Genomic DNA, 25,890 nt, shown 5'->3' with positions numbered 1-25,890 from the left:
TTAAATGCATAAGGGGGCAGATTCACTTTTCGTGACGTACTGGTGGCGCAGGGGGCTCCTCTATATTTACAAGGAGAGGAAAAGCCACCCTGCGTGACTTTTCCTCTCCTCATAAATATGGCCCCTTCACACGCAGCACTTTGCGTTGAAGGGGCGTTCCATGGGTGTTGCTGTGGGTGTTCCCACGCAACACCCAAGGAACAAGACACATCTCCAGATTTACGAGAAATCGTAAATCAGGAGATGTGTATGAATACTACGCCACCCTAGAGGAGGCGTAGTGAGGCGCAACGAGGAGACATTTTTTCATTACTCCTCGTTTTTTCCTCTTTCAATGCGTGCTGCATTCTACAGCACGCATTGAAAGAGGAAAAAGCCTCTTGTGATTGTTTTTGTACAGGAAGGTGTTCTTTCCTGCACAAAAACAATCTCCACACGAAGCAGGCATCCTTGCACCATGGTGCAAGGGTGCCTACGCCTGCGCATAGCTGCAGTTTGTGCGCCAGTGCAGGGGAAGGACAGAGATGCAACATATTCTTGTAAATATGTCGCATCTCTGTGCTTTCCAAACTAACGCAGCACGGCGCAGCAAAATTACTTGCTGCACCGTGCTGCGTTACTTTGTTGTAAATTTGCCCCAAGGTATATAAAACTCGTACCCATGATGCAGCCAGAGGTCTGAAAAATTCTCTCACTGTAACCACGGATGGCTTCATTTGCGTAGGAAGGGGGGTGCGTGGGTGCGGGCCGCCCCGGGTGTCTTCACGGAGGGGGGTGACATAATGGCAAAAATATGTGTTTTAAAAACATATTTTTGCCATTTTGTCAAGTCGGGGGTGACAAGAAATTTTCCGCACCGGGTACCACCTGACCGCTACACCACTGGCTTGATTTACTACATCACTGAATGAAAGTGGGTTCTCCAATCAAATGTAAGATCTCTCAACCCAGAGCATTCCACCAGATGCCCAATCCGAATTGTTCCAATGGACTTCAAAGGCCCCACGCGCCAAATTTGATATTGCAATAAAGGCGCACTTCTTCCTGAAAACCCTTCCTGAGTAACAAGAATAGACATTGTGACAAAAAATAAAACACCAAGGCACATGCAAAGCTCTTTTTCCTTTTTTGTTTTATTTACAGTGCTGAAACAATATATATATATATGATGTATATAATATATATATATCATTACAAAATGCACCTGTGCCTGAATTTACAAAAAAGTGACGATTCAAAAGGTTTGGTCCGTTCGTTAAAAAGGGAGTCCTTCCGGTTTGCGGACGCCAGTCTACGCACGTCCCAGCTATTGTATCTGCTGGAAAAAGGGGTAGAGGGCACAGGGAGTGGTGTGAATATGGGAAATTACAACATCTTATTAAAAACACTCTTCTAATCTCGTTTAAAAATCCTGCTTGTGGAAAGGTGTGAGGGGGTGGTTCATCAAAAGGAGTGGGAGGGAAAGACAAAGATTGACAGAGTCACTCAGATTGGGGTCACTATGGTGTGATTGGAGAATATTACCTCACCAGATATATCTTTACCTACTAATGAGTGAGAATCTACATACACCTCTTGAATACAATAACACAATGAACTAATTTTCCTAAAATTAATCCACATTAGGCTGCAGTCAGCATCCTGATATAACTATTGAAAATAGAGGGCTTTACGCACGCACTTAGAAATGCTGGGGTATTAGCCCCCAAATTGCAAATGTTCCTCCATCATGATTTCTGACTACTGCAGAGCCTTTGCCAGTATTTGCCATATTGGTACGTTCAGTGAACCAGCTGGTTTCTGGATGATAAAGTAGTTTTATATCCAAGTGTCCCAAGTGTTTCTCTTGCCTTCAACATCCCTAATCATAGCCACTTGAGGCCTAAAAATAGCTTGACAAGTGGAGGACATTAGCTTTCCTATAGGTTTTGTGGAAAAGAGAAGTACTGCTGGGTTGTTTCCTGGCAGGCTATTCCTTTCGATCCAGAATGCATTAGATTCTGCTGGATCCTGTACCTGTTGGCCTCACTACAGATGATTACATCTTTGCGTACATCGAACCTAACCTCGCACAGCCATCAGGTGCACGATAGTCATTAAAAAAAAGTGAACTACACCAATGTGCTTGATGCTGCGGTGCCCACATACCAGCTAAATTGTCCCCACATGTACATATTTCTAATAGGATACACAGTGTTGGCTTCAGGAGAAGAGGCCCAATCAGCCCTATGAAGAATAGCCTTGACTCATCGAAGGGCTTGCTCACCAGACCCACAGACCGCCCAGACCTGACTTCTAGTTCTCCAACTGAAGAGTCAGAAACAATATAAAGCATTCAGTTTCTCAGTAACTTTGAAGTATCTTCAAATCTTTAAAAACCTCCTCGCCTGGGCAGGGGGCATTAGTTGGTTCTATGCCAAGGCAAGAATGATACACCCAACTGGGGTGGGTTTGTGAGTGGATCACATTTTGCACAGCTGGTTAGAGAGGCGGTGAGGAGGATGGGGGTGGCAGCTGCATGGACACCGGATTTTAATATTCACTGCATGGTCTCTTTCTCTCAGAAGAATAAGAGAAAGAAGTTAATTATTTAAGTGTGAAGCTTATTATTCTGTGGTGGTGCATGGTATGATGCAGACAGCAGCCTTACAGTAAAGGGAATTTGGTGCAAGTTCTGCAGTAATGAAAATAGTATGGGGTGGAAATAGAACATGTATACACTGGGGTGCAGCTGTACTCTTCCAGTTTAATACATTGAAGTGACAAATGTCAAAAGAAGGTGTTGGACGAGATGATCTCAAGAGAAAATATTTACACAGTTAGCCAGACCTTGGTCAGCCGCTGTGAGGGTGATATGAGGAGTCATATCAGGGGATCGGTGGGTTAGGATTTCAAGGGCTGAAGGATGGGAGTGGCGTGAGTAGGATATTCGGGGAAGGGAAGATTAAGGATGGACGGGTATGTAGAATGTAGAAGGGATGGATGCCATGAGTAGATGTTCAGTTCGGACAAGGGAGTCTGAGTAAGATATTCAAGGTCATTAGACTTAAGAGAGAGTTGGAAGCGCCCTCAGGGATAGGAGGGATTTTTGGCCTTCTAAAGACTAGCATGAGACAGGCCTTCAGCTTGGTATTAGATGGTCAGGAGGATTTGAAGGTGTTGAAAATCCTAAATCATAGAAATATTTGCAACCAGTTATCAGAAGATGCCATCTTTTTTTGGTTGAGGGGAGGAGGCCCAGATGATCTCCACAGTGTGGCTTTTGAGCCTGAAAGCCGTGTAGCTGTCTTGATTTTGTAGCCTCCTCTGTTGCGCCCCTTCCCCCTCTCTCCTGCGACTGTGCATTGTTAGGGGTCTCGCATGCCTGTCTCTCCTTCGCTGATCTGCATTCTTCACCTGCCTCTATGCACTCGGTGCTGCAGTACGCGAGTGTTGGCTTTTCTGGCTCGTATGCTTCTAGGTCCCTCTTCTGAGTTCAGTGCTGTCGAAGTCATTACATTCCCAACTTCCGCCTGCCCGCCCCTGCATGAATGTATGATGGCTGTAACATTCCATACTATTCACAAAATTAACTTCTGATCTCTCTCGTTAACAGGCTGCCCTTGCTGTGGTTCTACCCATTCCATTACAGCACAAATTATGTGTCTGGCTATCCTAAAGGGCTGCCCCTTTGTAGTGGACCAGCTGAGCTTAATCAAACTTTGAGGAGGCTGAAGGGTGGGATGATGGAAGAGGTGTGATGGGCAGGATGGGTTCACAGGTGAGAGATTTAAGCAGGGAGTGGCCTGCGGATGGAACCTACAGGAGCATGGGAAAGCGGTCTGCGGGGAGTCTGCGGATAGGACAGGTGTGGAACCCATGATGGATTTGCAAGGGTAAGAGTTTGGAGATATGGGATAGGAAGTGCTGGAGGGCTGGTGGTATTTTGTGTCAGGAGTATCTGAGAATGGGATGTGGGTGAGGACAAATATGGGATGGTCACACTGCTCAGGCATCGCTGGAGTCCCCGTTCTCTGTCTTCTGTCTTTTTGAGTCCTGTTCGTCCTGTGGAAGGAGAGAGAGAGAAAGAAGAGCATGGGTTAGAGCACACACATGGGATTCCTTGAAGTGCAGCCTCTTTACACGCCCTCCTTCACTGGGAGCTGGGAACTGACCAATGGTGGGCATTCAAGCCTGAATATGCAGTTTGGTGTGTATGGAGGGGGAATGAGTCCCACTTTACATCATGGGCAAGCAGGTGAATGTAGTGTGTTTCTGCTACTATTATAAAGGTGAATGTAAACAGTGTGGATGCTCCTGTTGAGCCCCTTAGGTGGCAGTGGTGGACTAGGCCAAGGGAGTGAGAGATAATTGACTTGTATCCCCAGGAAGGCCATAGCAGTCGTATGTACTAAGCGGGCATGGCCTGCTTGTCAACGTACCTTTACCAAGCAGAAAGATCATTGTAGCTGATGTGCAGGTACAGAATGATCTGTGAGAGTGAGGGAGTCCAATCACTAGCCTCCTATACTCTCAGAATCCAGCTTCCCCTGCAGCCCAGCAGGCACAAAGCAATGCAGATTACACAAGGTATTTACTGCCGGTGCAGAGGCTGTTTTCTGCTGGAAGGGTGCCCTTTTAACAGTACCAAAACCCCTCTGCACTGCTTTACGTCACTTTGAATCCAGGAGGCCATACTGGGGCAAATTCGTTCAAACACCCATTGGTTTTACGAATGCCTGATCTAATGAGATAGCTAGCCTAGGCCTTGCATTGAAAACTAATGCCTACTTGAAGCAGGCATAAACAAGGGGAAATATATTCATTTCTGGACAAATGAAGTATTCTATATGTGCTGCACTGCACACAACATTCTGCCTAAGAATTTGCACTGCAAGTGTGTATGCACGGTACAAACCCTATGCGAGACAGTGCACAGGCATCGTTGTACCCTGGTGTGCGGTTGTGCATCCCTCAAGGCAGCCTGATTAGAGCCCCAGCTCTGGGGTGAGAGCAACAGCAGGCAAATCTTAGTAGATACAGCCCTGTGCAGTTTTCCACATTGCCTCACACAGCACAGCAGATCTGAAGGCTGCACTGCACATAAGGATGCTTAATCTGGACCACTGACTATATCCTTGATCCCGATCCACTGCCTTTTGCTTAGGTTTGCACTATCCAAAAACAACCTACATGCATGCGCACAATGGAGTTTGTTGTGAGGGGACAGGTAGTGAGGTGGGTGCTCTGCACCCCAAACTGTGTGTAACTGAGAAAGGCCTCATCAGGGACAGGTCCCTCCCCCCGGGTAGGACAGGATCTGAGAAGGATGCCAAGAGCTGGGAAGGTGAGCACTAGTCCTCTACGTAGACTGAAGTCTACTGTGACGGATGTCTAGGTGTGGCGAAGGCTTCCTCTCATTGCGCTAGAGCCGTAAAGTCGGGAGGGAGACTCTATAGGTCTTGTTGTTTAGCTTCGGGGAGACGTATCCCCTCTCTCCTTTCTTAGGGTAGAAAGGACCTCTCCACCCTCTAAGACAGGCGAGTATTCACTATATTCCTATTTCTTTGATTTTCAGGACACTAGGCCCGAGCCACTGGCCGTGACTCTTTGGGCTGGCACAATGCCTTTCAGCAAACCCTGAGAATGAGGTAGCCCCAGACCTGACAGGTGAAGAAGTGATGAGGACCCTGGGAGAAGGACTCGACATGCAGATTACCAGCAGGACCACCCAGTGGCGAAACAAAGGCCCTCTCTGCCCCCATGGCCCCCGCAGTGCGGGGGGCCCTGAGCTCCAGGGGCCCCCCTCAGCACAGTACCCTGGCCTGAGAGCTCTTGAGTGAGTCCGGAGGGGGGCCCCTCCATGTACTTTGGAGGGGGGCCTCCTCAATTTTGTTACACCACTGGGACCACCACCTCTGGGAGGGTCATGCAGCAAATCAGTCCTCTACCCTTTGCCTGCGCATCGTGAAGGCAGGTTGGGCAGGCGCCCATCAGCTTTTCCTACAGGTAATTGTCAGAGGTGCCCAGCCCTGTGCCAGTCCCCTGAAGCTGGTATCCTAAAGGCTTGCGCTGCTTGGCAGTGAGGCCGTTGACCATTCCTCGGATTGCTGGGCATGGCGGAAGCTAGGGATACTGCAGAGACAGGTGTCAGGAGATCCTTGGGAGCCAGAGAGAGAAACGATCATTGGGAGTTCATGTGACATCCTGACCCACCTATCCTGCGCCCAGATAATCTTTGAAGCCGTTAAGGCAGGGCGCTATGAACCCTCAATGGAGCCCCGGGAGTGTTTGCCTAAAATGGGAGGTCCAGGTGGGCTTAATACCTTTGCATAGAGATCCCCTGTCCGGTGCAGGTATACAGACTGCATCCACACTTGGAATCTTCTGCGCAGATGAGTGTCTGACACATCTTCTGCCGTCGATGGCTGTTTGCGAGGGAGGTGTGCGCATACACACGCACACACTGACACACGCACATGCCTGCAGCCACACACCCATCCTCCATGCTTGGGACCATTATCCTGGTGCTATCAAATATCACAGGATGCACCATTCGACTCCTACCATAAGTAGAGGGAACTACTTCATGCACCGTGGTCCTCACACAGAGGGAAGCAGGAAGTACCAAAGAGCTGCATCTGATCCGGAAGAGGATGTGTATGCGCGCGCTCCTGCGTGCGCCTGCGCTGTCTGCAGAACCATGTGATGTCTGACATTCTAACCACTAACGTGAGGGGGGGGGGGGGGGGGGGGGGGGGGGGGGAAGGGGGAAGGTTACCATGACTGACAAAGCCAGCTTGTGTTTACATCTGTCTGTGCCTGCCTCTGGCCAGCCAGTGTTCATGCCTTCATGGCAACGTCAGTGATTGTAGCTGAGGCTGTGACTAAGTGTCTGCGTATTTGTGACTGTCTATTTGTGGGTATCCTTATCTGCCGGGCTGTTTATGCCTGTCCGGTTCTGTCTGTGCCAGGTTAGTTCAGGCAGAGGTGGAACAACAGAATTTAATTCACCACAGCTCTAAAAAGCAAGGCTGCTGGATAAGACAAGTCGGAATCATTCTGTCTACCTCGCCGCAGACTTGAGTGTCTCAGCCTGCCTGTGACTCGGTCTTAAGCTTATGTCTGTCTATGTCTGTCTCCTGGTGAGACCTCTTTCAGCCCCACTTAGACCTCGGTGTAAAGTCCAGAGTTGGCACCCTTCCTTGGGCAGGGGCTGAGGTCAGGTGGCCCCTGGATATGATCCTCTCTCTGACCACAAATCCCGAAATGGAGCCCTGGGGGTCAGGCATGACGAAGGACAGGGCGCCAAGGAACGCGCCGGTGATATGGTAATAACACGACACTAATACTACTAGTTCCCCGTCGTTACCTGGTTCTGCATTACAGGATTTCTTAAGCAGGTGAACCGAAAAAAACATACATTAATCGGGTTAACACAATTTCCTTTCTAGTGCATGGGCGTAGGAAGTGTGGGGGACGCGGGATATATCCCCCCCCAGATTTTGGAGTGGGGGGGACACGGGGGACAAGGGTGGGGGGATGAGGGGACAAAGGAATTTCCCCTCTCCCTTCTGTTATCGCAGGGCCATTAGCACGCGAAAGCGCTACCTAATGGCCCTGCACTTGACCTGCCTGGAGTCAGAGGCCACCCGCCCTCTGCCTTTTGTTATGCTGCAGGAAGGCTCAGCCGTTCTGGGAAGGGCAGAGAACGGAGAAAAAATAAACGCTGTCTCTTTTCCTTCATGGCAAGGACCGTGTCCACTACTCCTGATCTGCCTCTGGCGGCTGCCCTCCTCTCTTTATTCCTCCATCTCTTTCTGTCTCTGTCTCGCTCCTGCTTACGTGCTGATTTCAAGAGGCAGCTCTTAAGGTACTCTCTCTTGCCTCTCCTTTTCTTTATTTGCATACATGCCAACACTCCCGATTCAGGCGTGAGACTACCGATTTGAAGGCTAGTCTCCCGCCTCCCGATTCCTGCAAGCAAAAACCCGATTCCTCGGGGGTTTCAGCTGACAGGGCTTGGTATTGTGAAGCGTGCTAATTCTTCCGGCAATAGTCAGAATGGCGATGCAGGGGCTCTAGAAGGGGTGAAAGACCAACAAAGCCCCATTAACAACCGAATGGTCTTTTAAACACCTGTGAAGTACTGGGGGGGGGAGGGGTGCTGTGTGTGTGCCCAGAAGCTGTTTCAGCCCGGGCTGACGGAGGAGGGTGTATGCACTGACCGCAACCTGCCAGGCCAGTGCACAACTCTTGCATCCCCCTCTTTCTCTGCCTGCCATTGCACTCCATGCTTCTGAAAGGTGATAAAAAAAACACACGTGAATTTGCTTTCAAATGTCCGATCCTGCAGCAGCACACTACCAAAGTCCATACATGACAGAAACCTGATTGAAGGTCCCATTCTCCCGATTTTTTGGGGGATTTTTTTTTAAATCTCCCACTTTGCTCTTCTGAAATGTTGGCATGTATGTATTTGTTCCCCTGTGAAATTGATCCAAAAAAGGCTGAACACTTTGGCTGTAAATGTCCTCATTTTCTGACCGTTTTCTATTGAAAAGAAAAACCTCGGAATGGAGAGAAAAAATAGTTAAATACCTAAATAAAGCAATACAGAGTGGACAGCAGACAGGCCAGACTGTTATTTACACCCACACACATTAGCGCCACTTTACAGAGTTTGCCAGTAAAAGCGCTACTTTATTTTTATCTTCTTTCTTTGAACAACATTGTTTTCCCAGGGTGGGTAAGTGCGCCATTCCTAAAGGGACTGCAATACCTGGTTGATGGGTAGAGTGGAAACGTTTAATATGATCGTTTTCAACTTTTTAATTATTTTAGCTTATAAAATGCGGCTCTGTGTTTGGGGATGTGGTCTTTTTTAAACCAAACTGCATACATTTTGAAAGGATATAAGCAATGGACATTGAAAGGGGTCCCTTCCTGGTCCTGTAGCCATGTCTTGAACTTTTCAGGCAAAATTACTTACTGATTTCTGAATAATGAGTTTAAAACCGTTAAGGTAACCATGTTTTTTTCTGATTACAGTTCACATGTTTTGCTTATTCTTGCATTCCCTATGAGTGTTTGCTTTTTCCAGGGTGTTATTCATTTTTTTTCAGGCAGCATTTTACTGTTGTCTAGTGCATAATTTGAATTTAGTCGCAGCACAATTGAGTTGTGCTGAAGGCAGTGCGAGTTTCTCTCAGTGGGGCAGTATGGTGTTCAGTGTGGGAGAGAATGTGGCACTCTGGCCAGAGCTGCTGAATTTGGAACTGAGGGAACCATGTTCAGACCTTCATGACCAGTTCACCATACCACACTCCTGACAGATCTTATTCCGATGCTACACCTTAGAAGGCCCGATAGACCTTAGAAGCCCAGGTGTCTTAGCGCCCGCAGTTGGACCTGTCCACCACAATCCATACTGCAGTTCACTTCCAGTCTTACGGGCAGGCATATGAAGAAGCACATCCTAGATCGACAGTGAATCTGTCACTGAGGTCACAAGACCCTTGAGGCCAGTCCACCTCACCCATTGGTACCTCCATTGGCCTTTTTCCAGCACTAGCAGTGCAACTTGCCAGGGGTTGGCAATGTAGGATTTGCATGCACACCAAACTTAGGGGGTGATTATAATGGCAGTGGGACCGCCACGTCAGCCCGTCGGTGGCGGTCCCACCGCCATTGGTGACCATAATACAATGGCGGGTGGTTACCTGGCGGTCGGAAAGACCAACCATCACGCACCCGACGGGCTTCTTGAGCCCGCCAGTGTGGTGGAGGGGCTCGTGGTTCCTACAATGCTGGTGTTGCCTACCATGCACCGCAGCAGGGATTACGATGTCCCTTACCCGCCAGCTTATCAATGGCGGTTCACCTGCCATGGAAATGCTGGCGAAAGGGACATTGGGGGCCCGTAGCAGGCCCCTTTACCCCTGGCCCTCAGACATGGGTCCTGGGGGGCATCTATGATGCCCCACAACATATCACTGCACCATGTGGCAGGCACCGATATATTTAACATGTTCCTTTTTTTTTTACTTTGCGGCGGATGATGCAGCCAGCAGCACCTGCTGCAATGTAAAAGATAGGCACTGCGAACACCGTAGTGGCAGTCGCATCGTAATGCCTATCGTGGGGCCTCCACCTTGAAGGCCAGCGGTCCCATTCCCCGATTCTATGGCGGTGGTACTGAAGTCCGCCTGCCATCGTAGTCAGCCCCTAAGTTTGCATTTTATGAATATGATTCAGCGGGAAATAAATTGATGTTTGCAATTTAATTGACTTTGGTTGGCCTCTTATCTATGAGATTTCCCTGTTGAATGTGCCTTTACATTATACATTTTTGGTTGTATGAATTGATTTCATACTACACTCTCCTACAGGTATTAATTTGAGTGTCATTAGGAGTGTCTGGGACCAATTGTTTTCTTAGGAATTGTTTTCTTTACTAACCTTTGCAAAGGGCCCTAAACTTCACAGCAACACAAGTCACATTTCTTTTAGTAATTTGGGATCCGTTTGAGCTACAAAATTGTTTTGGAGGAAACCGTTAGATTATGCAGCAGATGATGTATTATGTGGCAAATATGATACAGCCATAGTTAAGTGGAAAACATTTTTCCACTTAATTTTGCCCCAACATTTTAGTTGATTAATTTGTAAGTTCCCCAAACCCAAAAGTCGAGTTTGGGCACAATTTGCATTTTAAAAGCAGGCCTATAACACAGGGCTACTTTTAAACTGACCTCAGGCTTCAGCAGTGCACACATGCAAGCGCAGCAAGGGCTGCTGGCCTCTAAACTGCCATGCCTTATTATATTCTAGGGACTTAAAAGTAGTTCTAATCCCCCTGCCCTATTATGTACTAGGGCCTTATAGGAGAGGTCATGCCAATCATAGGGGTACCCTAACCCATTGTGCACCCTAGTGTATGTAGGTGTTTTCATTGTATTTTTAAGTGCCTCTTTCAGAATAACACTGGCTGTTTAGGCAGAGGCCAGGGTCAGTCAGTCAGGTACCACCAGTAACAGTCAGCAAAAAGTTGGGGAGTGCCCAGGGCGGCTTTGCAACACTAGAGAAACACAAACTCAGAATGTAAAACATAACACCATGGTTGGGGGGTTCTCTTCAATAATCAGAATTGATTTCTATCCTAATGAACCCATTTTCCAACATTAGGATAGGGAAAGACTGGGGAAAAATCATAACGTTCTAATCTATACATTGAAGTTTTTATGCAGCTCTTTGATGACGGTTAATAGCTCACTGTTCAATGTTAGGATTTTAACTTATAAACTTCAAATACCAAAAGAATATCTCAGACAAAAGCAGTAACTCGCTGACCTATTGAATTAAAACTTTCACTAGACAAGCCTTCGATCTCTCTCAAAAAAAGAACATTAATCACCAAAGTTATCTTCACATTTTTATTGTTGCCTGAAAACTGCTGGAGACCAGGAATGCAGCAGCAGGTACTTTTCAAACCCTAATGCACTTGCAAACACGACACCCCCACCCTAAGTCAGCGGCCTTTGTTTGCTTTGTGCATTAAGATGCAAGATTCATATATATGTTTTTTTTAAACATTTGGTCTCATTACTATATGAATGTAAATAACAATAAAACATACATGCAAACTGTGACTACATGCCTGCTTTTCTCAATATTTCACTTCGAAAGTATGCGATTGTATTTGTTTAACGGGCGGTGATTTGTATAGGGTCACTGGAAAGTGCACAAGGATGTCCCTGTCCCCCCCAGAATTTAGTGTCTCCTACGCCCCTGTTCTAGTGATACATATTCTATGTCTGTCAGTCTGCCTGAGCTGCCGGAAGCGACCTTCAATGAACAGAGCCAGCGGCAGGCTCGCGCCCTTTGAGGAGTTGAAATGCTGGCGGGTCTCCACAACCGAAGCTCTTGGCAGCAAGGGTGGAGCTATAGGGAAGGGAGACCAGTTTCTATTTGAAGACGGAAGATATGCGTGGCATCTTAATCTACAGCATGAAGAGGGATGTAGCTGTTTGCAGACACAGCGCAGGGGATATTGAAACAACAGAGGGGAGGCGAGAGGCATTAGGAGTGGAGGAGCAGCGGGTTGGACAGATCAGAGATCTATGGTGAAGGGATGAGACAGGGGCATGGGGTGGTTGGTGTCCTGAAGGGACACTGGACCCGTGGAGAGTAGGAACGGCGGGTTGGGCAGATCAGAGATCTATGGTGAAGGGATGAGACAGGGGCATGGGGTGGTTGGTGTCCTGAAGGGACACTGGGCCCGTGGAGTGTTGGAGCTGCGGGTTGGACAGATCAGAGTCCTATGGTGAAGGGATGAGACAGGGGCATGGGGTGGTTGGTGCCTTGAATGGACACTGGGCCCGTGGAGTGTAGGAACAGCGGGTTGGACGGATCAGAGTCCTATGATGAAGGGATGAGACAGGGGCATGGGATGGTTGGTGCCCTGAAGGGACACTGGGCCCATGAAGTGTAGGAGCAGCAGGCTGGACAGATCAGAGTCCTATGATGAAGGGATGAGACAGGGGCATGGGGTGGTTGGTGCCTTGAATGGACACTGGGCGCGTGGAGTGTAGGAACAGCGGGTTGGACAGATCAGAGTCCTATGGTGAAGGGATGAGACAGGGGCGTGGGGTGGTTGGTGCCCTGAAGGGACACTGGGCCCGTGGAGTGTAGGAGCAGCGGGTTGGACAGATCAGAGTCCTATGGTGAAGGGATGAGACAGGGGCATAGGTTGGTTGGTACCCTGAAGGGACACTGAGCCCGTGGAGTGTAGGAGCAGCGGGTTGGACAGATCAGAGTCCTACGGTGAAGGGATGAGACAGGGGCATGGGGTGGTTGGTGTCCTGAAGGGACACTGGGCCCGTGGAGTGTAGGAACAGCGGGTTGGACAGATCAGAGTCCTATGGTGAAGGGATGAGACAGGGGCGTGGGGTGGTTGGTGCCTTGAAGGGACACTGGGCCCGTGGAGTGTAGGAGCAGCGGGTTGGACAGATCAGAGTCCTATGGTGAAGGGATGAGACAGGGGCATAGGGTGGTTGGTGCCTTGAAGGGACACTGAGCCTGTGGAGTGTAGGAGCAGCGGGTTGGACAGATCAGAGTCCTATGGTGAAGGGATGAGACAGGGGCATGGGGTGGTTGGTGCCCTGAAGGGACACTGGGCCCGTGGAGTGTAGGAGCAGTGGGTTGGACAGATCAGAGTCCTATGGTGAAGGGATGAGACAGGGGCGTGGGGTGGTTGGTGCCCTGAAGGGACACTGAGCCCGTGGAGTGTAGGAGCAGCGGGTTGGAAAGATCAGAGTCCTATGGTGAAAAGATGAGACAGGGGCGTGGGGTGGTTGGTGCCCTGAAGGGACACCGGGCCCGTGGAGTGTAGGAGCAGCGGGTTGGACAGATCAGAGTCCTATGGTGAAGGGATGAGACAGGGGCATAGGGTGGTTGGTACCCTGAAGGGACACTGAGCCCGTGGAGTGTAGGAGCAGCGGGTTGGACAGATCAGAGTCCTATGGTGAAGGGATGAGCCAGGGCATAGGGTGGTTGGTACCCTGAAGGGACACTGAGCCCGTGGAGTGTAGGAACAGCGGGTTGGACAGATCAGAGTCCTATGGTGAAGGGATGAGACAGGGGCATAGGGTGGTTGGTACCCTGAAGGGACACTGAGCCCATGGAGTGTAGGAGCAGCGGGTTGGACAGATCAGAGTCCTATGGTGAAGGGATGAGACAGGGGCATGGGGTGGTTGGTGCCTTGAATGGACACTGGGCCCGTGGAGTGTAGGAACAGCGGGTTGGACAGATCAGAGTCCTATGATGAAGGGATGAGACAGGGGCATGGGATGGTTGGTGCCCTGAAGGGACACTGGGCCCATGAAGTGTAGGAGCAGCAGGCTGGACAGATCAGAGTCCTATGATGAAGGGATGAGACAGGGGCATGGGGTGGTTGGTGCCTTGAATGGACACTGGGCGCGTGGAGTGTAGGAACAGCGGGTTGGACAGATCAGAGTCCTATGGTGAAGGGATGAGACAGGGGCGTGGGGTGGTTGGTGCCCTGAAGGGACACTGGGCCCGTGGAGTGTAGGAGCAGCGGGTTGGACAGATCAGAGTCCTATGGTGAAGGGATGAGACAGGGGCATAGGTTGGTTGGTACCCTGAAGAGACACTGAGCCCGTGGAGTGTAGGAGCAGCGGGTTGGACAGATCAGAGTCCTACGGTGAAGGGATGAGACAGGGGCATGGGGTGGTTGGTGTCCTGAAGGGACACTGGGCCCGTGGAGAGTAGGAACAGCGGGTTGGGCAGATCAGAGTCCTATGGTGAAGGGATGAGACAGGGGCATGGGGTGGTTGGTGCCTTGAATGGACACTGGGCCCGTGGAGTGTAGGAACAGCGGGTTGGACAGATCAGAGTCCTATGGTGAGGGGATGAGACAGGGGCATGGGGTGGTTGGTGCCCTGAAGGGACAGTGGGCCCGTGGAGTGTAGGAGCAGTGGGTTGGACAGATCAGAGTCCTATGGTGAAGGGATGAGACAGGGGTGTGGGGTGGTTGGTGCCCTGAAGGGACACCGGGCCCGTGGAGTGTAGGAGCAGCGGGTTGGACAGATCAGAGTCCTATGGTGAAGGGATGAGACAGGGGCATAGGGTGGTTGGTACCCTGAAGGGACACTGAGCCCGTGGAGTGTAGGAACAGCGGGTTGGACAGATCAGAGTCCTATGGTGAAGGGATGAGACAGGGGCATAGGGTGGTTGGTGCCTTGAAGGGACACTGAGCCTGTGGGGTGTAGGAGCAGCGGGTTGGACAGATCAGAGTCCTATGGTGAAGGGATGAGACAGGGGCATGGGGTGGTTGGTGCCCTGAAGGGACACTGGGCCCGTGGAGTGTAGGAGCAGTGGGTTGGACAGATCAGAGTCCTATGGTGAAGGGATGAGACAGGGGCGTGGGGTGGTTGGTGCCCTGAAGGGACACTGAGCCCGTGGAGTGTAGGAGCAGCGGGTTGGAAAGATCAGAGTCCTATGGTGAAGGGATGAGACAGGGGCGTGGGGTGGTTGGTGCCCTGAAGGGACACCGGGCCCGTGGAGTGTAGGAGCAGCGGGTTGGACAGATCAGAGTCCTATGGTGAAGGGATGAGACAGGGGCATAGGGTGGTTGGTACCCTGAAGGGACACTGAGCCCGTGGAGTGTAGGAGCAGCGGGTTGGACAGATCAGAGTCCTATGGTGAAGGAATGAGACAGGGGCATAGGGTGGTTGGTACCCTGAAGGGACACTGAGCACGTGGAGTGTAGGAGCAGCGGGTTGGACAGATCAGAGTGCCATGGTGAAGGGATGAGACAGGGGCATGGGGTGGTTGGTGCTCTGAAGGGACACTGGGCCCGTGGAGTGTAGGAGCAGTGGGTTGGACAGATCAGAGTCCAATGGTGAAGGGATGAGACAGGGGCATAGGGTGGTTGGTACCCTGAAGGGACACTGAGCCCGTGGAGTGTAGGAGCAGCGGGTTGGAAAGATCAGAGTCCTATGGTGAAGGGATGAGACAGGGGCGTGGGGTGGTTGGTGCCCTGAAGGGACACTGGGCCCGTGGAGTGTAGGAGCAGGGGGTTGGACAGATCAGAGTCCTATGGTAAAGGGATGAGACAGGGGCATAGGGTGGTTGGTACCCTGAAGGGACACTGAGCCCGTGGAGTGTAGGAGCAGCGGGTTAGAAAGGTCAGAGTCCAATGGTGAAGGGATGAGACAGGGGCATAGGGTGGTTGGTACCCTGAAGGGACACTGAGCCCATGGAGTGTAGGAGCAGTGGGTTGGACAGATCAGAGTCCTATGGTGAAGGGATGAGACAGGGGCATAGGGTGGTTGGTACCCTGAAGGGACACTGAGCCCGTGGAGTGTAGGAGCAGCGGGTTGGACAGGTCAGAGTCCTATGGTGAAGGGATGAGACAGGGGCATGGGGTGGTTGGTGTCCTGAAGGGACACTGGGCCCGTGGAGTGTTGGAACAGCAGGTTGGACAGATCAGAGTCCTATGGTGAAGGGATGAGACAGGGGCATGGGGTGGTTGGTGTTTTGAATGGACACTGAGCCCGTGGAGTGTTGGAGCAGCGGGTTGGACAGATCAGAGTCCTATGGTGAAGGGATGAGACAGGGGCATGGGGTGGTTGGTGCCCTGAAGGGACACTGGGTCCGTGGAGTGTAGGAGCAGCGGGTTGGAAAGATCAGATTCCTATGGTGAAGGGATGAGGCAGGGGCATAGGGGGGTGCCCTGAAGGGACACTGGGCCTGTGGAGTGTAGGAACAGCGGGTTGGACAGATCAGAGTCCTATGGTGAAGGGATGAGACAGGGGCATGGGGTGGTTGGTGCCCTGAAGGGACACTGGGCCCGGTGAGAGTATAGGAACAGCAGGTTGGACAGATCAGAGTCCTATGGTGAAGGGATGAGACAGGGGCATGGGGTGGTTGGTGCCCTGAAGGGACACTGGGCCCGTGGAGTGTAGGAACAGCGGGTTGGACAGATCAGAGTCCTATGGTGAAGGGATGAGACAGGGGCCTGGGGTGGTTGGTGCCCTGAAGGGACACTGGGCCCGTGGAGTGTAGGAACAGCGGGTTGGACAGATCAGAGACCTATGTTGAAGGGATGAGACAGGGGCATGGGGTGGTTGGTGCCCTGAAGGGACACTGGGCCCGTGGAGTGTAGGAGCAGCAGGTTGGACAGATCAGAGTCCTATGGTGAAGGGATGAGACAGGGGCATAGGGGAGGTGGTGCCTTGAAGGGACACTGAGCCCGTGGAGTGTAGGAGCAGCGGGTTGGACAGATCAGAGTCCTATGGTGAAGGGATGAGACAGGGGCATGGGGTGGTTGGTGCCCTGAAGGGACACTGGGCCCGTGGAGTGTAGGAACAGCGGGTAGGACAGATCAGAGTCCTATGGTGAAAGGATGAGACAGGGGCCTGGGGTGGTTGGTGCCCTGAAGGGACACTGGGCCCGTGGAGTGTAGGAACAGCGGGTTGGACAGATCAGAGTCCTATGGTGAAGGGATGAGACAGGGGCATGGGGTGGTTGGTGCCTTGAAGGGACACTGAGCCCGTGGAGTGTAGGAGCAGCGGGTTGGACAGATCAGAGTCCTATGGTGAAGGGATGAGACAGGGGCATAGGGTGGTTGGTGTCCTGAAGGGACACTGGGCCCGTGGAGTGTAGGAGCAGCGGGGTGGACAGATCAGAGTCCTATGGTGAAGGGATGAGGCAGGGGCATGAGGGGGTTGGTGCCCTGAAGGGACACTGAGCCTGTGAGGTGTAGGAGAAGCTGGTTGGACAGATCAGAGTCCTATGGTGAAGGGACGAGACAGGGGCATGGGGTGGGTGGTGTCCTGAAGGGACACTGGGCCCGTGGAGTGTAGGAGCAGCAGGTTGGACAGATCAGAGTCCTATGGTGAAGGGATGAGACAGGGGCATGGGGGGGGGTGCCCTGAAGGGACACTGGGCCCGTGGAGTGTAGGAGCAGCGGGTTGGACAGATCAGAGTACTGTCGTGAAGGGATGAGACAGGGGCGTGGGGTGGTTGGTGCCCTGAAGGGACACTGGTCCCGTGGAGTGTAGGAACAGCGGGTTGGACAGATCAGAGTCCTATGGTGAAGGGATGAGACAGGGGCATGGGGTGGTTGGTGCCCTGAAGGGACACTGGGCCCGTGGATTGTAGGAGCAGCGGGTTGGACAGATCAGAGTCCTATGGTAAAGGGATGAGACAGGGGCATGGGGTGGTTGGTGCCCTGAAGGGACACTGGTCCCGTGGAGTGTAGGAACAGCGGGTTGGACAGATCAGAGTCCTATGGTGAAGGGATGAGACAGGGGCATGGGGTGGTTGGTGCCCTGAAGGGACACTGGGCCCGTGGAGTGTAGGAGCAGCAGGTTGGACTGATCAGAGTCCTATGGTGAAGGGATGAGACAGGGGCATGGGGGAGGTGGTGCCTATAAGGGACACTGAGCCCGTGGAGTGTAGGAGCAGCGGGTTGGACAGATCAGAGTCCTATGGTGAAGGGATGAGACAGGGGCGTGGGGTGGTTGGTGCCCTGAAGGGACACTGGGCCCGTGGAGTGTAGGAGCAGTGGGTTGGACAGATCAGAGTCCTATGGTGAAGGGATGAGACAGGGGCATAGGGTGGTTGGTACCCTGAAGGGACACTGAGCCCGTGGAGTGTAGGAGAAGCTGGTTGGACAGATCAGAGTCCTATGGTGAAGGGACGAGACAGGGGCATGGGGTGGTTGGTGCCCTGAAGGGACACTGGACCTTTGGAGTGCTCAGAGCCTCATTTGAGTTTCTCACCTCGTCCTCTGCCGACCTCTTCACTGCATGACTTTCATAGTCATCTTCCTCGTCTTCTTCATCTACGTCATCATCTGAAAAAATACAAACTGAGAAGTAAGGGGACGAACTTTGGCACAGACACAGAAAAAACAAGCATTTGCAATGCAATAGGTCTCGCATTTACGAGAGTTTGAGCTATTGGCAATGCAATAGCTTAAACTCTCGCAAATGCTAGACCTATTGCATTGGAAATATTTTTTTGTTTACTAGTGCCCATGAGGCGCTTTCACATTTATGGAGGCTGCGCCACTTTTTTTTTTTTTTTTGGTACAAGCCCCCATGCCGCGGGTTCACTTTAATAGCGGCCGCACACCTTTCCTTAGACACGACAACAACAAAAATATTTGCAATAGGTCTCGCAATTGCGAGAGTTTAAGCTATTGACATTTACAATGCCAATAGCTCAAACTCAAGCTCTCCTAAATGCGAGACCTTTTGCATTGCCAAGAAGCGGCCGCCATTTTCCCGGCTGCTTGGAAAGTGAAAGCACGCATGGCACGTTGAATGTAAGGAAAGCACGTCGTGCATGCAGTAGGGCAAAACCCATTGAAGCAAATAGTGCTTACAGACTAAATAAAACACACCGTGCAGCAACAGGAGTAAAAGGGGCAGTCCTCAAGGGAGGTTTCAAACGAAGACAAGGCGGAACTAAGGAGGGACTAACAAGGCGATTAAGGACTCAGAAGCCAGCATTTACAAAGGACAATGACACAAGACAATGAAAAATATGGGCGGAGCTTTAAATCCCTAACTCAATACAGCATGCCTCGCAGAGCAGTGCATGCGCTGCCCAGGCTCGACCTAAAAAGGATGTGTGAAGAGAGGAAGCAGTGCAAGCTTCCCACACATACCACTGGTGTATCCCAAGCAGGGGTACATGCGTCTCTCACACGTAGAAATGATGAGGGCGAGGGCAGCAGCAGCCTCCTGAACTGCATTGCAACGTAATTGCATTTATTTAGCACTTACTACTCCTGATGAGGTGTTGAAGCGCTTTATTGCGAGTAGCATGCAACTCTGCGACCCAGGGTCAGTGAATAATGTAGTAAATTTGTTTTGGATAGCGGGTTTAGTATTTTGTTCTCAAAAAAATACAAACACATAAACGCACACAAACTCTAGTTTCAGTGTGGCAGCAGCTTACATGAAGAAAGGGTCCAGCAGTACCAGGCTTCATTCACACCAGGAAAAGAGGCAAAGCCAGGGCAGCAGCTAACATCCCTCACACACAAAGCATTCACAGCCCATGGAGCTGCAGTGGAAACATCCCTCGTACCAACAAGCTGCAGAGTGACACCGATGCTCTCCTCAGACACAGAGAACAGCAGACACAGCAGAAGCACCACCTTCCCTCTCACAGAGGCAAGTGCATGACAGGCAGCAGCAATGTAAGAGTCTCTCCCTCTCTCCCTCTCTCTCTCTCTCTCTCTTCCCCCGCCCCCCTGCATCCTGTCTTGTCCCCTCACCCCAGTGCAGCAGGTAAAGTGGCAGAAGGACCAGTGGTAAAAGGCCCTCTGCACTTCTGTTCTGGCTGCATTTTACAGGAGACCTAGGGTGATGGCATTTGCTTTTCATAGTATGTCCCATGACACCCTCCCTGCCCACGACAAAGGTTTCCCCAAGACAGAAACCCACAGCTTTAGAGGAACCAGAGTCGGTGGCCAGGATGTGCCTAAATTTCAAAAGCCAACAACATGCCACCGCCTTGTGACATACCAAACGATACAGATGACCATTCGCCATTCTGTGCATCATTCACAACGCTTCGTGGGGCAGAGTTCAGCTTTACCTGCCAGAGCTGACTCCAAGCTTTGTACCTTCAACAAACCTGCGGTCGAATCACAAAACATGAATGTGCCACAGCAACTTGGAACAGAAGCCACATAGCGGTGCCACCTCCCAGGTCCTTGGAAGAACCAATATCCACTCCCAGATCTAATCCAAGTCATTTGAAGTTCATGGAAAACGAAAAACTGTCCATTCGAGGAAGCTTTGGTGTATGGAAGCCAAAAAGAGAGAAAGCCGTTACTTACAAAAACCCAAGCCCACAACCCTCCCCCACCCCCTTCGGGAACCAGGGCCCAGGACACAGTATCTTACCATGGCAAAAATATCATTAGGTAGCATGGAAAGACCATCCTGAGGTGGCATGGAAAGCCCGCCCTGAGGTCGCATGGAAAGACCATCATGAGGTCGCATGAGAAGATCATCATCAAGTGTCATGGCAAGATCATCATGAGGTGCCATGCCAAGATTATTGTGAGGTAGCATGGCAAGACCATCGTGAGATGTCATGGCAAGACCATCGTGAGGTAGAATGGCAAGACCATTGTGAGGTAGCATGGCAAGACCATCGTGAGGCAGCATGGCAAGAGCATTGTGAGGTGTCATGGCAAGATCATAATGAGATGTCATGGCAAGACAATCATGAGATGTCATAGCAAGACCACAGTGAGGTGTCATGGCAAGACCATCGTGAGGTAGGATGGCAAGAGCATTGTGAGGTGTCATGGCAAGATCATAATGAGATGTCATGGCAAGACCATCATGAGATGTCATAGCAAGACCACAGTGAGGTGTCATGGCAAGACCATCGTGAGGTAGGATGGCAAGACCATCATGAGGTGTCATGGCAAGACCACAGTGAGGTGTCATGGCAAGACCATCGTGAGGTAGGATGGCAAGACCATCATGAGGTGTCATGGCAAGACCATAGTGAGGTGTCATGGCAAAACCATCGTGAGGTAGGATGGCAAGATCATCATGAGGTGTCATGGCAAGACCATTGTGTGATGTCATGGCAAGACCATCATGAGGTGTATCGTGGCAAGATCATCGTCATTGTGAGAAATCGGTGCCAGACCGACATTCACTGACCCCCAGTATGCCCACCCTTCACTGGGTCACCAATAGATATTACTCAGGAATAACACAACCAACTTCAAGAAACTCACACCGAAAAGTAACACAATAAACATATGCCATTCTCTAGTTTCTACCACTTAGAAGCCCATGATGCTTGTCGCAAATTTTCTGACTAGAGCCTGGACTAGGGGAGGGGAAAACCAGCACAGAGGGTGAGCATTGGAGTGAGGTGGAAAGAAGTGCATGAGGTACAAAGCAACATGAAGCATTGGAGAGAGTTTAGCAAAGGTGAGAAGCACACAAGCAAGACCTTACAACATGAGGGAGACACCAACACGGGACGGGGGTGGGTATTTGGCAGAGCGTGTGAAGCACATGAGGGAGAGAGCTGGAAAACACATGCACTCTCAGTGAGTGCTTAAACAAAAATAAAAAATAAATTAGTTCCCTACAAGTAAACTGTGGAAGAACAGAAACCAGCCAATCAGAGTGATGGTAAAGAGGCTACAAGCACCAGACGGACACACTGGAAAAAGAAAAGCCATTGAATGCAAATGAGAATGACATCAGGCAACCAATGGCATGCAATGGGTGGGCTGTACGCTCTTGCAACTCCTTGAAAAGACCATAATAGGCCTAAACCAATCAGTCATTTGGGCTCATCCGTTTACACAACCACTCAGTGTTTCTCTGAAGGAGTCTTTGCCGATCTTCTGGAGGAAACCTCACGTTCCCCACAAGGATACCGTCGCAGCTGCTGCCTAGACGCAGTAGTGGGGCAGGTGGGAGGGAAGGGGTGGGGGGAGTGGAATCGGGTAAAAAAAACTACTTACCTCCCGGCCGGCCAGCTGGCCGGCTGCCCCTGCCTCTCCTGTGTCCCGTCCTGTCCTCCTCCTGGCTTCTTGTGAGAAGCAGGAAGCACCCGGGCTCTCCGCATCGTTGTGATTGGTCTGAGCGCCGTGACACGGCTCTCAGCCAGGGGCTGGAGAGGTGGGTATGTTCTCCTTGCATTACAGCCTGCATGGAGAAGGGGGAAAGTGCGCATGACTGGTTTGGGTGGTCCGAGAGGGCCGACCAAACAGTCATTGCGTAAAGGAGTATTCTGCCACTCCTCCCCTACTCTGCAGCCCCGCCCCCTCACACACACTGTTGGCGATGCTCCTCCATCTTAGCAGAGGATCCGCCACTGCAAGGACACAGGCTGTGCCAGCAGCAACATCAACAGTGTGGCTGTGCCTCTGGAGGCGGTTGTCGGTCAGTGCCTCTGGAGGCGCTCTCTTGCTGTGTGCAGTCAGTGCCTCTGGAAGCGCTTTCTTGCTGTGTGCAGTCAGTGCCTCTGGAGGCACTCTCTTGCTGTGTGAAGTCAGTGCCTCTGGAGGCGCTCTCTTGCTGTGTGAAGTCAGTGCCTCTGGAGGCGCTCTCTTGGTCTGCCTTTAGAAGAGGCGAGGCACACTCAAAACAGGGTGGAGTCAGACACCGACAGTGCAGGTGTGCAGTCAGTGCCTCTGGAGGCACTCTCTTGCTGTGTGCAGTCAGTGCCTCTGGAGGCGCTCTCTTGCTGTGTGAAGTCAGTGCCTCTGGAGGCGCTTTCTTGGTCTGCCTTTAGAAGAGGCGAGGCGCACTCAAAACAGGGTGGAGTCAGACACCGACAGTGCAGGTGTGCAGTCAGTGCCTCTGGAGGCGCTCTCTTGCTGTGTGAAGTCAGTGCCTCTGGAGGCGCTCTCTTGCTGTGTGAAGTCAGTGCATCTGGAGGCGCTCTCTTGCTCTGTGCAGTCAGTGCCTATGGAGGCGCTCTCTTGCTCTGTGCAGTCAGTGCCTCTGGAGGTGCTCTCTTGCTGTGTGCAGTCAGTGCCTCAGGAGGCGCTCTCTTGCTGTGTGCAGCCAGCGCCTCTGGGGCGCTCTCTTGCTCTGTGCAGTCAGTGCCTCTGGGGGCGCTCTCTTGCTCGGTGTAGTCAGTGCCTCTGGGGGCGCTCTCCTTGTCCCTCTTTAGAAGAGGCAGGGTGCCCACGCAAGGGTGGAGTCAGACATCGGCAGAATGGAGGTGCTCTCTTGCTCTGTGCAGTCAGTGCCTCTGGAGGCACTCTTGCTCTGTGCAGTCAGTGCCTCAGGAGGCGCTCTCTTGCTGTGTGCAGTCAGTGCCTCTGGAGGGGCTCTCTTGCTCGGTGCAGTCTGTGCCTCTGGAGGCGCTCTCTTGCTGTGTGCAGTCAGTGCCTCAGGAGGCGCTCTCTTGCTGTGTGCAGTCAGTGCCTCTGGAGGCGCTCTCTTGCTGTGTGAAGTCAGTGCCTCCGGAGGCGCTCTCTTGCTGTGTGAAGTCAGTGCCTCTGGAGGCGCTCTCTTGCTGTGTGAAGTCAGTGCCTCTGGAGGCGCTCTCTTGCTGTGTGCAGTCAGTGCCTATGGAGGCGCTCTCTTGCTCTGTACAGTCAGTGCCTCTGGAGGCGCTCTCTTGCTGTGTGCAGTCAGTGCCTCTGGAGGCACTCTCTTGCTCTGTGCAGTCAGTGCCTCAGGAGGCACTCTCTTGCTCTGTGCAGTCAGTGCCCCTGGAGGCGCTCTCTTGCTCTGTGCAGTCAGTGTCTCTGGAGGGGCTCTCTTGGTCCGCCTTTAGAAGAGGTGAGGTGCCCTCAAAACAGGGTGGAGTCAGACACCAACACTGTGGGTGTGCAGTCAGTGCCTCTGGAGGTGCTCTCTTGCTGTGTGCAGTCAGTGCCTCTGGAGGCGCTCTCTTGCTGTGTGCAGTCAGTGCCTCTGGAGGCGCTCTCTTGCTGTGTGCAGTCAGTTCCTCTCGAGGCACTCTCTTGCTGTGTGAAGTCAGTGCCTCTGGAGGCGCTCTCTTGCTGTGTGAAGTCAGTGCCTCTGGAGGCGCTCTCTTGCTGTGTGAAGTCAGTGCCTCTGGAGGCGCTCTCTTGCTGTGTGAAGTCAGTGCCTCTGGAGGCACTCTCTTGCTCTGTGCAGTCAGTGCCTCAGGAGGCACTCTCTTGCTCTGTGCAGTCAGTGCCCCTGGAGGCGCTCTCTTGCTCTGTGCAGTCAGTGCCTCTGGATGCACTCTCTTGCTCTGTGCAGTCAGTGTCTCTGGAGGGGCTCTCTTGGTCCGCCTTTAGAAGAGGTGAGGTGCCCTCAAAACAGGGTGGAGTCAGACACCAACACTGTGGGTGTGCAGTCAGTGCCTCTGGAGGCGCTCTCTTGCTGTGTGCAGTCAGTGCCTCTGGAGGCGCTCTCTTGCTGTGTGCAGTCAGTGCCTCTGGAGGCGCTCTCTTGCTGTGTGCAGTCAGTTCCTCTCGAGGCACTCTCTTGCTGTGTGAAGTCAGTGCCTCTGGAGGCGCTCTCTTGCTGTGTGAAGTCAGTGCCTCTGGAGGCGCTCTCTTGCTGTGTGAAGTCAGTGCCTCAGGAGGCGCTATCTTGCTGTCTGCAGTCAGTGCCTATGGAGGCGCTCTCTTGCTGTGTGCAGTCAGTTCCTCTGGAGGCGCTCTCTTGCTATGTGAAGTCAGTGCCTCTGGAGGCGCTCTCTTGCTGTGTGAAGTCAGTGCCTCTGGAGGCGCTCTCTTGCTGTGTGAAGTCAGTGCCTCTGGAGGCGCTCTCTTGCTGTGTGAAGTCAGTGCCTCTGGAGGCGCTCTCTTGCTGTGTGAAGTCAGTGCCTCAGGAGGCGCTCTCTTGCTGTGTGCAGTCAGTGCCTATGGAGGCGCTCTCTTGCTGTGTGCAGTCAGTGCCTATGGAGGCGCTCTCTTGCTGTGTGCAGTCAGTGCATCTAGAGGTGCTCTCTTGCTGTGTGAAGTCAGTGCCTCTGGGGGCGCTCTCCTTGTCCCTCTTTAGAAGAGGTGAGGCACCCTCACAAGGGTGTAGTCAGACACCGGCAGCGTGGAGGTGCTCTCTTGGTCTGTGCACTCAGTGCCTCTGGAGGTGCTCTCTTGGTCTGTGCACTCAGTGCCTCTGGAGGTGCTCTCTTGGTCTGTGCACTCAGTGCCTCTGGAGGTGCTCTCCTTCTTAGCCTTCAGCAGAGAAGAGGCGCCCTTCACCAAGGGATGGCGTCGGAGACTGCCCTCTCCTGTGATGGGGTCTCTGGGACTCTCAGTGCCACTGACACAGAAGCTCACTGATTGTGCCAGTCACCTGGGTGGCCACTGCCAGCGCATCCTCAAAGGTCTATGTGATTGTGAGCCTCTGTCAATAATGGGATGCAGGCAGAAAGGTAAAGATGCTGCCTCGTTTCCATGGAGACATCAGACCTCCATGCAAATGGGGGCTGGCCCACATATATGGGGCCAGTGTGATTTGTGCGCCTGCGTAATGCGCGTTTCTGAATGATTTACGCAATCGTTTCTGCGGCCCCTTCAGTGATACAGAAGTGGACTTGGATGCGAGGAACAGGCGCACTTATTGATGTTCGGGCCGCAGAACTGCTGACGTGAGTTCCCCAAACACAGATCTGATAGAGAACAGGCAGGTTCAGGACAGGCTAACCTCACACATACCTCATAGAGAACAGGCAGGTTCAGGACAGGCTAACCTCACACATACCTCATAGAGAACAGGCAGGTTCAGAACAGGCTAACCTCACACATACCTCATAGAGAACAGGCAGGTTCAGGACAGACTAACCTCACACATACCTCATAGAGAACAGGCAGGTTCAGGACAGGCTAACCTCACACATACCTCATAGAGAACAGGCAGGTTCAGGACAGACTAACCTCACACATAC

At 51.9% G+C, this 25,890-nt stretch overlaps 1 protein-coding gene across 1 annotated transcript in view; it reads right to left on the bottom strand.

Annotated features, from left to right (window-relative positions):
* Positions 1-1,115: 1,115 nt before the first annotated feature.
* PTMS (parathymosin) overlaps positions 1,116-25,890 on the bottom strand; it is a 63,180-nt gene continuing 38,405 nt past the window's right edge. Inside the window, exons 4-5 of the mRNA XM_085619836.1 lie at positions 18,291-18,364; positions 1,116-4,044 (exon numbers count right to left, since the gene is read on the bottom strand). Coding sequence (XP_085475962.1) covers positions 3,988-4,044; positions 18,291-18,364 — 131 coding nt within the window. The 3' untranslated portion in view covers positions 1,116-3,987. The remainder of the gene's footprint in view (positions 4,045-18,290; positions 18,365-25,890) is intronic.

This window comes from Triturus cristatus, chromosome 7 (assembly GCF_964204655.1).
Source record: "Triturus cristatus chromosome 7, aTriCri1.1, whole genome shotgun sequence".
Taxonomy (NCBI): Eukaryota; Metazoa; Chordata; class Amphibia; order Caudata; family Salamandridae; genus Triturus; species Triturus cristatus.
This window is presented reverse-complemented; position numbering and strand designations above follow the sequence as displayed.